Genomic DNA, 15,855 nt, shown 5'->3' on the forward strand with positions numbered 1-15,855 from the left:
AAACTAGAGTTTCCTGCGGAAAACCTATATCAGTTCCGATTTTACGGTAATAGTTTATTTTCGAACAAAAGAAATTTATTTACAATAATTTTCTTGCAAAAACTAGAGTTCGGGTACTGTGGTGTGTTGTAGTTGTATTAGTAGCAGGACTATATGATCAATAATAATAAAACTATTAAGATTCGAATTAATTTATCTCTTTCCGGTCAACTAAATACAGTAATAGGATATGATGGTGTGAACAAAGTGAAAATTTGCATAAGAACTCCACACAGTTTTGTGTAAATGATTTTAAACAATTTTTTTTTTTGATCTCTTTCCACATACCAAATATTTTTCATAGTTAAGGGGGGGGGTACTGTTAGATATGGCACACTGAGATTCATAACTATAATTTCCTCATAAAATAAGGCCCCCCTTGACGGATGTATATATAATTTGGAATGGAGAGAGCCTTATCGTTTGAATATATATTTGTTACGTACATCCATATTCACACAAAAACTCATTAAAGTATCTCTTATATACGTATAAAATTCCATACAGCGAAGATTGGACAGACAAATTCCTCAATGTTTATTAAGGTTCATTAAATTCTAACCAAAAGGCAGGACTTTTCTCTTCCTCAAATAAAGATTAAACCATTATTTCCATTAACTTTATTAATGTTTATTCCTTCAATGACTAATATTCATGATTTTTAATTTTCGTGCTTTTGATTTTATATTGATGAGGAATTTAAACACAACTTCAACTAGTTATTTTTTTTTGTTCGGCATAGATGAAAGGTCCAATACCTGAGTTAAACTAAGAGGTTTCAGTTTCAGGAAAAAATTACGTTTTGACATAATTTGACAATTTACTAATTTTAAAGTTTTCCTTAGTTTAAAAAAATGTTTTTTGTCAGTCATCATCTTTTAATCATTCGCAAACAATACTAAAGAAAACCACTTTCCACGGTTTATCGATGTTAAATTATTAAGAAGGCTATTATTTCTTTGAAATATACATTTTACATTCTTAATTTTCATGCTTTTGATAAGTATCTTGTCCTTTTGCTGTAAATCGTAACTGATGGTTTTTCGCAAAGTTATTGATTCAAGTTTTTTCATATACTAAAATTGAAAGTAACTAGAAAATGCAAAAATTCTCTTTACCCGAATATTCTTCAGAGCCCAACCTAACTACGACCTGAAAACAATAATATAACTTATAGTTGGACAAAAGTTCCTAACATCATTTGGAACTTGCAAATTATTATAAGTAGTAACTAATTACTTAATTTTTAATGAACTTATAATTAATTGAACCAACGATCCAAATTTTTTGATACCACAACAATAAATGGCAAACGAAAAAAGAATATAAAAAAACTACAATATTTTAAGATGTACAGAGTTTGGCTCATGAAATTGAATAGAACAACGGACTATGACAAATAGCTTCAGAATCAAAATCTGACCCAGTCGAATAAAGATCCACCCGGCATTTTTGGCCATTCATCCCCCCACCAAACAAGCAGTGCAGTTAAAACCTACTTAGAATCTATACTTAGACCTTGAAACTAGAAGAAACTAAATTTTCTGTAACGTTATGTCTAGCGATAGACTTATTAGTGACAGAAACTTTTTTTCCACAACCCACAAGAGGACATTTTTCAACTAAAAGTAAAGAGTTACTAGACTAAATCAAACATGTGCTGAAATAATAACGAATAATTGTTCAAACTTAAATTTTCTTTAAAGTTATGTCTAGCGATAAACTTATTGGAGTGACAAAAAGTTTTTTCCATAAGAGCATTTTTCAACTAAAAGTAAAGAGCTACTAGACTAAATCAAAGATGTGCAGAAATAATAACGAATAATTATTCAAACTTAAATTCTCGGTAAACAATTGTCTAGTGATGAACTTGTTAGAGTGACAAAAACTTTTCTTCCACAAGAGGACATTTTCAACTAAAAATAAATAGCTGCTCAACTAAATAGAAAAAATCACGAATTTATGTAAAGTTTTAAACAGCTAGTGCTAAATTTATTAACAATGGATCATTGAGGACATTTTTCAACTAAAAGTAAAGAGCTACTAGACTAAATCAAAGATGTGCAGAGATAATAACGAGTAATTGTTCAAACTTAAATTTTCTGTAAACTTTTGTCTAGTGATGAACCTGTTAGAGTGACAAGAACTTTTTTTCCACAAGAGGTCATTTTTCAACTAAAAGTAAAGAGCTACTAGACTAAATAAAAGATGTGCAGAAATAATAACGAATAATGGTTCAAACTTAAATTTTCTGTAAACTTTTGTCTAGTGATGAACTTGTTAGAGTGACAAGAACTTTTTTTCCACAAGAGGACATTTTTCAACTAAAAGTAAAGAGCTGCTAGACTAAATAAAAAAAATCATGAATTTATGCAGTTTTAACTAGCTAGGGCTAAATTTTTTAACGATGTATCATTTATTAAATTTATATAATAACATTAAAGAGATAATAGACTAATCAGGTATGCAGAAATAAAAACTAATAATTTTTAAAAATTAAATTGTGTGTAAACGTTTGTATGATGATGAGCTTTTTAGAGTGAAAAAAACTTTTTTTCAAAAAGAACTTTTTTTTCAACAAGAGCTCATTTTCAACTAACAGTAAAGAACTGCTAGACTAAGTAAAAAAAATCATGAATTTATGCTCAGTTTAAACGAACTAGGGCTACATTTGTTAACGCTGGATCATTGAGGACATTTTTCAAATAAAAGTAAAGAGCTACGAGATTAAATCAAAGATGCGCTGAGATAATAACGAGTAATGATTCAAACATAACTTGCTTGTAAATCTTCATCTATTGATGAACTTGTTAGAGTGACAAGAACTTTTTTTTCCACAAGAGGTCATTTTTCAACTAAAAGTAAAGAGCTACTAGACTAAATCAAAGATTTGCAGAAATAATAACGAATAATAGTTCAAACTTAAATTTTCTGTAAACTTTTGTCTAGTGATGAACTTGTTAGAGTGACAAGAACTTTTTTTCAACAAGAGGACATTTTTCAACTAAAAGTAAAGAACTACGAGCCTAATCGAAGATGCGCAGACATAATAATGAATAATTGTTCAAAATTAAATTTTTTTTTAGCTTCTATGTAGTGATAATCCTGTTAGAGTAACAAAAAGTTTTTTTCCACAAGAGAATATTTTTCAACTAAAAGTAAAGAGTTGCTAGACTAAATAAAAAAAAATCATAAATTTATGCACAGTTTTAACTAGCTAGGGCTAAATTTGTGTAAAATTCAAATTAGGAAAGAATACCAAATGTTCCTGTGTTACCTAAACAAAACGACAAAAAAATCTGGAGCTTATGAACAGTTTTATATAATAATCAGAAAGAAAAATGTCACGTTACAGTTTCAATGTCTGCATGATACGCAAGTACTAGAATTATTCAGGGCGAGAGAGATAGATTACACAGTATTATTTAAAACGATAGTAAATTAAATTTAAAAATTCAACTGAAAGTAAGAAGCAACATCAAAGTTTATAAACGAACAAAAATTATTACGTATAAGAAAAGGGTCACCCCCTCCTCAAGACATCACTCTTTACACAACTTTTTTAGAATTTAAAAACAAAGTTTATTATTATTAAAAATATTGAATAAAACTTTTTTATTTGATTATCTGAAGCATAGTTTAATGTTTTACTTTGAACAAACTACTTTGCTAATGCGTTACTTATTATAAACACCAAGTATAAAGGCATTTAATTATCTAGGTGCTTGAAAACCAAGTTCAACACCAACGATACTGTTTAAAAAGGTTGGCTCCAACGCTTCGACTTAACTTAATCGAACCAAAAGTTGGGGGTTTTTATATTACTTTTCGTATAAATCGTGTTGTTTTTGTAAAAATTATAGATAGTAGATTTCTACGGTTAAAATATGTAAAATCCGTAGTGGAAAATATAAATTTTAATTTAAACGTATATTAGCCATTGAAGTACCGGTGAGCTCATTTGGAGTATTCATTACTTTATATATATATCCATATATTTCAATATGCACTGAGAATAACTACATTAAACACTAAATAATATGCGGGAATAACGGCATATTTCCTTTCCTTAATCAAAGTAATAAATGCTGACCTATAGGATCATGGAAAACAAGTTCATTTTATGTCTTCTTTTCATTTGCATAAGACCTCCAATGTCATAAGCCATTCTATGACTTGTTTTTCAGAAATAGAGTTATTTCTACGTGAACAAAGTAACTTCATATATATGAAAGTTCTTGTCATAATGTGCATATTTTTCCAAAATCGTCTAATCAATTTTTAGATGGATTTTTTTTCTTCAACATAGTTGAAATACTCAATAAATATGTCCTTAGAGATAAAATGGACCCTTCAGCCCCTGGGGGAAAGGTTTTTAAGTTAAGAAATTTATAAATAAGCCGGTAAAAGTTGGGATTGAAAAAAGATTTTTACTCCAACTCGAAGCACAACAGTCGAGAGGGGGTTCATTCTAATTGAAAAAAGATTCTAGTGACCCTTTTAAGTAACAAAAAATAATTGGAGGACAACTAGGCCCCCCCGCCCCTCCCCCCTCACCTGTTCCCAAGTCGTCTAATGGGCGCCCCGGAGTCAAAGGCCCGCCCCGGGTGGCACCCCCCCACCAAGGTGGGGATAGGTTAGGTTACCTAAACTATCTAGGTGGGCCCCCCACCCCCGGGGGCCACGGGGACCGAAAGCCTCCCAAGGGTGGGACCCCCACCACCAAGGTTAGGTTACCTAAACTTTCTAGGTGGCCCCCCTCCCAACCCCGGGGCCGAAAGCCTGACACGGGTGGGACCCTCACCACCAAGGTCAGGTTAGGCTAGGTAATTTTTTTTGACAAACTTTTAATTGGAATATTGTTTAAGAAAGGTGTCAATTGTATCATGATCAGAATGATGAACTTCCATTGGGGTTGAGTTGGACAATGATCGATGAGGTCGTTGATTATAAATCAACATGATTTTATCTAAATCATGAATAAAAGCATGTGCATTTTTCAATGTAAAATATCTTGATATTAAAAGTCAATTACTTATTATCAATAGTTTTGCCACTACAGCCTTCATAGGGATATGGGGGTGACAGAGCAGTTTATTAAATTTCACTAGTACTTTTTAAACGAGGGGATTTACAAATTCACTACCGCGATCCGTTTGAATTTTTTTATACGAATCCTGTTCGAGAATACTTTCTATAGCCTGAGCAACTTCAACGCCTCTCTTGACCACAATGGAATTGCATATACATAACGACTATAAACACTGATTTTGAGTAGAATGTACTTGCACGATGTACTGTGACGTCTTTGAATCTCATCTAGAGTTAGGAGATCTGATTGCATTATAGGCAATGGGAAAAAGGCTTTAGTTTTTCGATAATGATTAGCACGAAGTCTATGATTTCTATGCAGAGTGTAACTTGATTCATTTTGTGGATAGTCTTGTACACTTTTAGTGTGAACACCAATGACCTTGGAAAAAGTGGTGGGGGAACTTAAACTCCCCGCTTCACCAGTATTTTCATAAACACCTTTCAGAACTTCAACCATTTTGAATGTAAACACGTAGTGTAACGTCCGCTACCCTTTTGTATACCATGGTTGGCGATGGGGGTGATGGCGACATTGACTTGATATGTTTTCGCTTTTGTCTAGCTATCAATGGTGTGCTGCTCCTCCTCCTCTTCACCATTGTCAAGTTTCCACTAGGTGTGCTAGTATTTTCCAAGATTGATTTAAAATCCTTCTTCTTCTTCTTCTTCTTCTTCATGTTCAATTTAATGGTGTTGATGATGATTGTGCATGTTCATTTTTTTTTTTAGAATTTGCCTATTGCTAATAAGGCTTTTGGGGAAGTTTAATGTATTTAGAAAGTTGTATAGAGGAGCGTTAAATGATAATTGTCCTTTACGATTTTTAACCATATCTTTTTGTGATCAATACCACTGGCCTTTGCCCGATAGGGCTTATGTTTGTCCCCTCGGCGAAGTGCATCTTGAAGTAAAAGCAGTTTTTTATCATCCTCAATATTCTCATTGTCAATGAATTTACTCAGATTGTCCTCAAAGTGTTCCATGGGTGAGATGGCGAGTATTGGAGTCAGTTTATAGGGTTTTGCCATTCTCTCTAGAGAAAACTGTTTACAAGTCTTGCAATTATTGGCAGTAAAAGTGTGAAAAAGCTACCGCCCGCCTGAAGAAGACGTTTCCTTTTAAAATTCTTTCTTTTCTTTTTAGAGGCCAATGTACGTACAATGAAACGATGTTGCTTTGCCTGTTGCTTAACTACTTCTGGCAGTTGAACATTACCCTCGGTAAAATTTAAACAAAGTTTGGATATTAGATTAATGAAATCATAGTCAATACCATGTTTGAGTATGGCTTTCCTAAGCGAGGGTTTTGAAGTGCTTAGAACTGAAAATAAATGTCTATTTTCATGTAGTTTCTTCAGTATAATGATAGCAACTATTAGCCTTTTTTACTGTTCATGGGGAGATATACTGTAATTTGATTGTTAAAAATATCTGTGACTACACGCAGATCCTCGGGTGTATTTTGATTAAGATCCAATAGGATATAGCCGTAGGGTTTATTAGTTGCCTGATTGTATGCTGAGAGCAGAAATTTAGGGGTGCCGGGGTATATTTGTTGATTGAGAGTTATTAGCGAGCTAGGATCACGAACAACTCTGTAGTTCGCATACATTTGCTCTGGTGAAAGAGATTGTTTAGAACCATAGTAACGGAAATCTGTTCATGATGACAGCGAACAGTGAACAGATGTAGCATTTCCTGGGACCATTGTTCAATAGATTCAGCCAGATCGTCAATAATCAGTCAAGAGTTCGGTTCAATAATACTGAAAAAATCAAGTCCCTGTATAAATTGTATCTACACCAATCCCGCTATGCCAATCACTTTTATTTTACTATATGACTCCTGCCAAATACTGTAACAATAGTAGATTTTTTTCGGCTTTTCCACAAACATTTTATCGCAATTTTTAACTATTTTAGTTAAGAGTGTTGTTTTGCCTGACATTGATGGCCCACACAGAAACGATTTGAATGGGCCAGGAAGCTCCGCGGAGCCAGCTGCGGCTGGCCGGGAAGTGCCGCGGGCCAGTTGCGGCTGGCCGGAAATGCGTTTCCTAAACAGCAAGGATGTGCGTGAACAATTCAGTCATGAAATATGTTGTAAAATTACACCTAACATTTAATGATGTAGCGCAAACTGTTTTTTAACGATTGTTTCGTATGCATATAAAATTAATTAGGTGTTATAGGAAATTTAAATAAAGTATACGTAATAGGATAAACTAAGGAGCATAATGTAAAACCTTTCTTTATAAGAATGAATCTCTTATATCATTATTATATCATGATAACCTAGAAGAGATTTCTATGTTTTAGAAGTCCCAAGTGAAACCTCATAAATGTCTCAACCAATGTAATAAAAATTTCAATTTGTTAAAAGTAAATGTATGTGTATAATAATATTATTGTATTTAAATTAACATTATCTTGTACCGTATTCAAGTACCCAGCAGATAAAGGACCTATTTGCATCATGACTACCCATTTTAAAGAACGAGAAATTCTGTCAAGTTATTTTATTTCAGGAAGTGGAAAGGTATGTAAGACAATAATCAGAAAACTGCATAAAACAGTGCAATCATAGCCAAATAACGCCTATTTTCATCACATCTTGGCCAATGAATAGTACTTACCAAGTTTGTTTAAATCCTCTCATAACAACGTTGCATCCGATATTAAGGGTACCTTTTGATCTAGGAAACGATGACTGTTCAACGAAGAATAATTTCCTTCAACCACAAATCATATGGAATATCAGGTAACTAATCTCAGTATCCAGTGCTTTCCGGCCAGCCACAGCTGGCCCGCGTATAACCAAAGGTCTCAGTATAACCAAAGGTCATTTCTAAGGTGTATGAATATCTCTCGTTTATTACTTCCTATTAAGGCTTCGCACGAATTAGGTATTTCTTCCTGTTGTGTGTCTTTTAAGAATATATCCATATTACAAAATCCAGACTTGACATTGTAAATAGATAGTGTAAGTTGGCAAGCTAGGTTTTTGAATAATACACACTCTTTTTTATCTTGTGGGTTTGCTAGGGAATATTTTCGTCTATCTTGATCAACAAGTAAGTATTGTGCCTCAGGTGTACTATTCATGAATGAATTCGTTTTCTTTTTATTAGCGGGGAAGGCCAAGATTTTGTACGAGTCATATATGGATTGTTGGTTTGTCAATGGAATTGTCACTACTGCGAATAATTGTTCATTTATTTCCGTGATGTGTACTTTTAGCTCTGTATAATAAAGGAATAAATTTGATACTTCTGGGTCTATAGGTAAATGTAAACCAAAGGTCAGGTGTTTTTATTTCATCGAAAATGCTTTTTAAGTTTGAAAGATCTACCAGGTCGTATGGCCAAGGTACTCCCTTGAGGACAAATAGTGTGAATTTGAACTTGCTAACGTCTGTCGCTAGATTTAGTAATGACATGGTAATTATATCGTGATACCATGGTAAGGCTTGTGTCTGTCACTATACGATCCACTTCGTTCCTCAAGTAATTCATTACATTTACAGTTTTTGAGATTTTCTTTTATATGATTTCGACTTTATCTCTTTGGTAGTTTGCTATACTTGCTTGTATCTTCTGGACATGTAATGTTACGTTCATGGCATTATTCAATTTTTTTACATTTTCTCTTAGGATATTTAGGTCTTCCTCCGTCGTTAAACCAAAAAGACGGGAGGCGAGTTCTCCGATTATTGGAACTAGGCTTGTAGATCTACGATATTTACTTCTTCGAAAAAATACTTCAAAAATTCTCGTGGTGCTTTGTTTTAATTTTTGTATTTCTGTATTAAATAGTTCAAACAAAGCTTGTACTCTTTGTCTGTATAATATTAAAAAGGCTTGGTGAGTTGACACTTTTTGGGCGTTTTTCTCGTTTAGATCAAGTAATGGTTCAATATCTTCTTTTGTTGCTTGTCGGCCATTGCTAATCTAGCACAAGTATATTTACAGTCTATTATCCAACATTTCTTATGTACGTAATAATCTTCCTCTTTCTTATAATTACTTTTATTTTCTTCTGGTTCTATCCCTTGTACTCTTATCGTTTGTGTCTCGGTATGTCTTACCGGAATTCTTGCCCTTAGGCCTATAGTAAATACGCCAATCGGCTGTGTGCGCGTAAACGTGGGCCCCGTTGACCAAGTCAATTTTGTAAGTATCGTTGGTTTTAGATAAGTCAGCATGGGCAAATTTTTAGGTGATTCTTTACTAAGTGCGCTCATTTCTGGGACTGTGTTCGTCTTGGTTTTCGATATTGAAGATTGTATTTCTTTTACTGGGGTCTCATAAGTAGGTATGGTTGTCTTTGTGCCTTTCTTTCCTTTCTGTAGGATTTCCATTCTTATTATCCTTTTGTTTATTTTAGAGTTTCAATTCCTTTAGGTCAATAATTTGTCTTTAGTCTTTTTCCTTTTGAGTTTGGATAATATTTGCTTCGTAACATTTTTCTCAGCATAATTTTGCCATAATTCTTTGAGGAAAGTCCATAGGCTCGGTAGTTCATTTAGCATTGCGTAATTCCCATCGTAAAGTTTTTCTTCCCTTGTAGTCAATCGTCTGGGCTTTTCTATAGGTTTCATTGCGGTAAAGTTTCTTGAAAGGTGTTCAACATGATTCGCTGACCTTTTGTCTATGTTTCCTTTGGTACCGGTTCTTATTGCCATGTCGAGGTACTTCATTTTTTTGTCAACGCTATTTATTATGAATTTTGATTTTAGTTTTGGGATAATTGGAACTTGGAATACTTTATTGTCCTTACTTTGCATCATCTTACTGGTCTGCACTCCTTTATCTGACCTTAGGAATTGAAATACGGAGTCTTTGAGTTCATTCTTATTTTTCTTAAGTCTCGTTACTTGTTGAAACAAGGTTTCAAAGGGCTTGGGATCAAATTTCATGAAGATTTTCCATCATCTGACTGCCACTGGAATACTGTTTCTTCATTTTTTTCTTCGTGTAGTAGAAGGTATTAAAGCGCTTTCTATTGGTGGGAAGACTTATCACTTGTCAGACTTATTTGTGGAATTTGGAATTTTGTCAATCTTGTGAATCTGGCTAGGTCTAGGTGTCATTGTTCTTAAAGCTTGATTGATAATAATTGGCCCTATATAATATATATACACCTTATCCGGCCCAGATGAAATTCGTGAAGCAGCCGAAGAGCTGCATTGGCCTCTGAACGGCTCCTTTGTAAATCTTCGTCCCTTTGCAAAATCACGGAGTATTTCACATTGATTGCATGGTACAATTTCTTCCTGGTGAAGCATTTTGATTCAAGTTGCAGCTCTCTCATTGCTTCTTCAACTTCTTGTTCAGTCCTGATATCAACTGACTGTCCCATGGGTATTAATGCTTGCAGTTCAGCTGTTACAGCTTGGTGGTAGTGTACCACCCCGTCAATATCCCTTAATTTCAACCAGATGTTTGTTCCCTCTTCTTCCATCACCTTGAGGCCACAAAAATCCTTTGGGGTAACAGAGGTTGACTTGGATATTGCATTGGAAATAATACAGCTCCAAGGATTGCAGTTGAGCTAGTAGTAATTGCACAAATTAAGAATTTGTTGCTTTTATAAGCTTCTGTAGTCCTTGTTTGGGTGTATCATGTTGAATGCGGATGCCACTAGCAAGCACTCGTGATTAGGGTTTTCTTCCACACGCTGCTCTCACTTTGGTGACGACTATTATCCAAGAAAGGAGCGTAATTAGAATCATCACTTTAATTTATGCACAACTGAAAAGCTACACAAACACATCTCCACTTGCTTGAAACAACTGCAGACATCGTTCAAGCTCGCTGAATTCTGTTAATACACTTCATATGGAATATTTGTACATTTGCAACTTAAATTGGCTACACTGACGGTTAAGTATGTTATAAACACATCTTAAATGAATAAAAAAAATATCATTTTCCAACAAACTGAATTTTCTATCTCTCTTTTCTATGGTTAGAGTTTTCTAGGAATTTGGAGCATGCGCTGTATTTCTAGTGCGCTGTAATTCGGAAAAGCGTTAGCCAAGTTTTGTTTCAGACAGGTCCAGAATTAATCCAATAAAAAATATTTGTCTGGAGTTCTATTTTAAAATATTTTAACAAGTTATCAAGTCTGGTCATTCAAATATACGCTTTGCATGGAACGGGACGCATAATATGTAAAAAAAAAAATGGGACGGGTAATATGTACCGTAAATAAAAGTTCAAATAGGGATAAAATCCTTTTAATAGACAGTGATGATAGAAATTCACAAAAATACCAGATATTTCGGTCACTTGATATTTCAATTGATATTCGGTCACCAGATATTTGATTATATGTACCGTGTTGGTTCGGTGAAGACTGTACGCGTGAGTAGTCGTCAGAAGTCAGCGTATATCTAGAAATTTTTGATTTTAGTTTTAAAGAATAATACATTGCGGATGAAGCTACGATAACTCCTACATTGAAGTTTCTATGATGATTATATTTATTATGTTTTTTTTTGTCAAATTCACAGTTTAGAATCTTCTTTTAATTTTCTTGCTATTTTCTTTATATGCGTCTCTTTTTCTTTGGTGTGTTTCCATACGTTTCAGAAATAGTTTACTACCTAGGGATTTGTAGTCCTCAGGTTCCGGGTCAAACAAAAACTGCTTGTAGTTTTGAATTTCTGATAGGGGATGATGTATGGCTTCATAATTAACACATTGAGAATTTTTCTATAAATTTTAGCACATTTTTGGAGCTCTACATATCTCAAGGAGTTAGAGGTCTGTTTGAGTAGGTCCCTTAGAATAGAAATATTTGATATTGAGATTCTTTTGCAAACGTCTTATTAATAATTGCAAACAACCGAGTTGTTTTGCGCTTCTTCTATATTTTGTTTTAAAGTCCCCTCTGGCTGGACGATATTTAGGGGTATTCGCGAGTGCTAATCCATACTTATAAGTGTGGGGTGTATAACCTTTAAGGAGTTATTAAGGTTTGATGTTGACACACGCCAAATTCAAACATTATTCTCCCACGATTTTACCAAGCAATCCCCATATAAGTTAAGGAAAACAGGCCATGCACGAACAATTTTATTAAATATTATGTTTAGGTGCATGAAGGTGCAGTTTTACACGATAAATACAATCTCTACGTAATTAAAGATAACCAGAGGATGATATGCTATATCCCGCTGTTTTCAAATAATCAACATCTCTGTCATCAACATAATCCCAGTGCTAGAAACTTTAACAACAAAGCACCCTACAAGCTTTTCAATTTAATGCCTTTTCATAGTATAGGCTTTTCAAAAATGTTTTATGACTGAAGCTAGTCCGATTTCTAACAACGATATGTACTAAGCTTGAAGGTTTTGGTTTTCTTTTTTAAGATTCTTGAATTGTTGTAATCTCTTGTTAAAATATATACAAATATTTTGCAATTAGCAATTTTTTGTCCTCTACACAATTTAATGCCTTTTCATAGTGTAGGATTTTCAAAAATGGTTTGTGATTGAAGCTAGTTCGATTTCTAACAACGATATGTACTAAGCTTGAAACTCTTGGTTTTCTTTTTTAATGTTTTTGAATTGGTGTAATCCCTTGTCAAAATATCAAATCATCATTTGTAATAATTGCAAATTATCGTTTTTTCGCCTCCCTACTGACATTATATAACTAGTTGCTTTCAAACCTGCAAGCTTAATCACGTACCGAGTGGATTTTATCTAACATAAAAAAACAACTAATTTTTAAATTTTTATGAAATTTTGGTTTTTATAAAAAACCTTCTAATGGTTAATCAATGTAGAGGACAGAAAATTGCTAGTTGCAAATATATTTGTATATATTTTAACAAGAGATTACAACAATTCAAGAATCTTAAAAAAGAAAACCAAAAGTTTGAAGCTTAGTAGAAATTGTTGTTAAAAATTGAACTTGCTTTAATAATCAAATATTTTTGAAAAGACATAGTATGAAAAGAAATTAAATTGAGTAAATTACAACAAATTTGTAATTGCAAAAATATTTGTAAATATTTTGACAAAAGACTACAACAATTAAAAACCCTAAGAAAAGAAAACAAATTGTTCGAAGTATAGCAGAAATCGGTGTTAGAAATCGGACTTGCGGTAATAATCAAATATCTTTGATTAGACTTTAGTATGATAAGACATTAAATTACTTACAGAGCAAACAACTGGTAATTGTAAAAATATTTGTTAACAATAGATTACAACAATTCAAAGACCTTAAACAAAAACTTTTTAAACACAACCAGTTATATAATGTCAGTAGGAAGGCCCAAAAAACGAAAATTTGTAATTATTACAAATGGTGATTAAAACTTTAATCACTTGGTGAAAAAAGAAAACCACAAGTTTGAACCTTAGTACATATCGTTGTTAGAAATCGGACTCGCTTCAATAATCAAATACTTTGAACAGAAAACAGTATGAAAAGAAATTAAATTGCTTGAAAAGAAAAAAGTTTTAATTGCAAAAATATTTGTTTATAATTTAACAAGGGATTACAACAATTCAAGAAGCTTAAAAAAGAAAACCAAAAGTTTGAAGCTTAGTAGAAATCGCTGTTAAAAATTGAACATGCTTTTATTGCTTTAATAATAAAATATCTTTGAAAAAACACATTATGAAAAGACATTAAATTTCTTAAAGAGAAAAAAACAGGTAGTTGCAAAATTATTTGAATGTACTTTAACAAGGATTACAACAATTCAAAATTCTTAAAGAAGCCCAAAAGTTTGAAGATTAGTAGATATCGTTTCTTGAAATCGGATTTGCTTTAATAATTTAATATCTTTGAAAAGACATCAGTATGAAAATACATCAAATTGTTTGAAGCTAGAAGAAAAGCGACCATGAGAATCCATATGTAGAAACCTACCACATGCCGCGTGCCGGGACCCGGTGGCCGGTAAATGCAAAATATTTTTATATATTTTAACAAGGGATTACAAAAATTCAAAAACCTTAAAAAAAAAAGTTTGAGGGTTAGTAGATATCGTTGTTAGAAATTGGACTTGCTTTAATCAAATATATTTGAAAAGATCACAATATGAAAGAGAACAAATTGTCTCAAATTGTCTGCGGTTAAAAGACCAGCGACAGTGAGAATCCCTATATAGAAGCCTGCTGCGTGCTAACTGCCAGGGTCCTGTGGTGAAGCTGCCGTGCTCCTTGTACTATTCTTATAAAACGCCAAAATTTTGTGGTGGTATATTTGAATAAATGTTAATAGGGAACATATTAGGACGTGTATTGGATCCCCATATTTTGCACGTTTTTTTATTAATTAGTTTACTGGATGATTTATTTGATTTAATCGTGAATCTACGTGAATAATGAGGAATTAATCCCAAAATGAGAAATTTTATGCTTAATGAATGTTTTGGTTATTATATCCAAGACCCAATTTATCCATTTATCACTGGTGCACTGCCGATGAGGGACACGATGACATTAAAAAAAATCGTTGCTACGCACCGGCACCACTTGCGCTGCTGGTTAATCTGACGTAAAAAATTTGTTTCAACGCTTCAAATCTTTCAGATTCGCAAAGCTTTTGAAAAATCTCTAAAAAATCTAAGCTTCTCTTCTTTTCATTTCTTATAATTGCTATTTCAGTTATTTTACATATACGCCTGCAAGGAGAAAAAGGAAGTAATTTCTCGCTTTCATAGCACGAACATATAGCATGCGTGCAATAAAATATGCAAGATTCCTAAGAAGACTAAAAAAAATTGTTTTTTTTTACAAAGTAAGAAAACATAAACCCCTATCGTTATTCTAGGTTCCCAAGAGTAATAATCCATGACATCTCCGAATACTTTAAGGCAAAACAAGGCATCCCAGATATCATTCTTTAATTCCCAGTTGCCAAAATCCGTGATATTGCGGCGGATTATCATGTTTCTGCGTATGATTCTCTTCTGAGTAGAACTTTTTGTTTTACATCTTTCCATATAACCATATGCAAGTCCAATTTGAAAGTCTAATATTTTTATATTCAACCAATTTCTCATGTTCAAAATAAAACTACCTGCCTCAAAATAAGGTGACGTATCGTGACAAACGCCGTTTAAACATTCATCAAAAGTATAGTCGCATTCACTTTTTTGTTTCTTACAATTTGAATATACTGATTCATACTGAATCAGTATAATTAATACCCTGATTCACACAAAATAATACTTCTGTGTAATTTTTCCAGATTTAGGTTTTTTTTACAAAGATAGAAAAAGGAAGGTAATTTTCAAACTCTACATGTCCCCCTCCAATTGGTATCAATGGCAATCTTTAATTTTTCTTTCGCAATGCTGCTAAGAATTATTAGAATTTTCTTTCGATTGTTTATCAAATAATTCCCAATGGGATAGTCAATAATTCTTTTTTTTTATGTTTTCAAAACCTAGGGTCTATTTTATTCAACATTTCCTTCCAATCGGTTCAACCAAAACGCAACAGTAGTTACTTTTTATATGTTTTTTGGCAGACCTGGACCGAAGCCTAGGGATGATCAAAAATATATGAGCCTAAATAATGGGCTTTTTTTGGCCGTAACGGAGTCATACAATCCGATACAAAGAAAAGTTAAGCTGGGGCTTCATCTCCTTGAACTTCCAGAATATCAGCTTCCAGGCTTTGTGTTTGTTTTCTTTGCATGTGACCTGGAATGTGAAACCAGATCAAAGTGCCCCGGACCAATCAAAAA

The 15,855-nt window shown here is 33.2% G+C and overlaps 1 protein-coding gene across 1 annotated transcript in view; it reads right to left on the bottom strand.

Annotated features, from left to right (window-relative positions):
• Positions 1-10,594, bottom strand: part of LOC148947660 (uncharacterized) — a 31,763-nt gene extending 21,169 nt beyond the window's left edge. The window contains exon 1 of the mRNA XM_089095972.1: positions 10,273-10,594. Coding sequence (XP_088952098.1) covers positions 10,273-10,594 — 322 coding nt within the window. The remainder of the gene's footprint in view (positions 1-10,272) is intronic.
• Positions 10,595-15,855: the final 5,261 nt, after the last annotated feature.

This window comes from Artemia sp. Qi Xiang Cuo, chromosome 10 (assembly GCF_049724085.1).
Source record: "Artemia sp. Qi Xiang Cuo chromosome 10, ASM4972408v1, whole genome shotgun sequence".
NCBI classification, from domain to species: Eukaryota; Metazoa; Arthropoda; class Branchiopoda; order Anostraca; family Artemiidae; genus Artemia; species Artemia sp. Qi Xiang Cuo.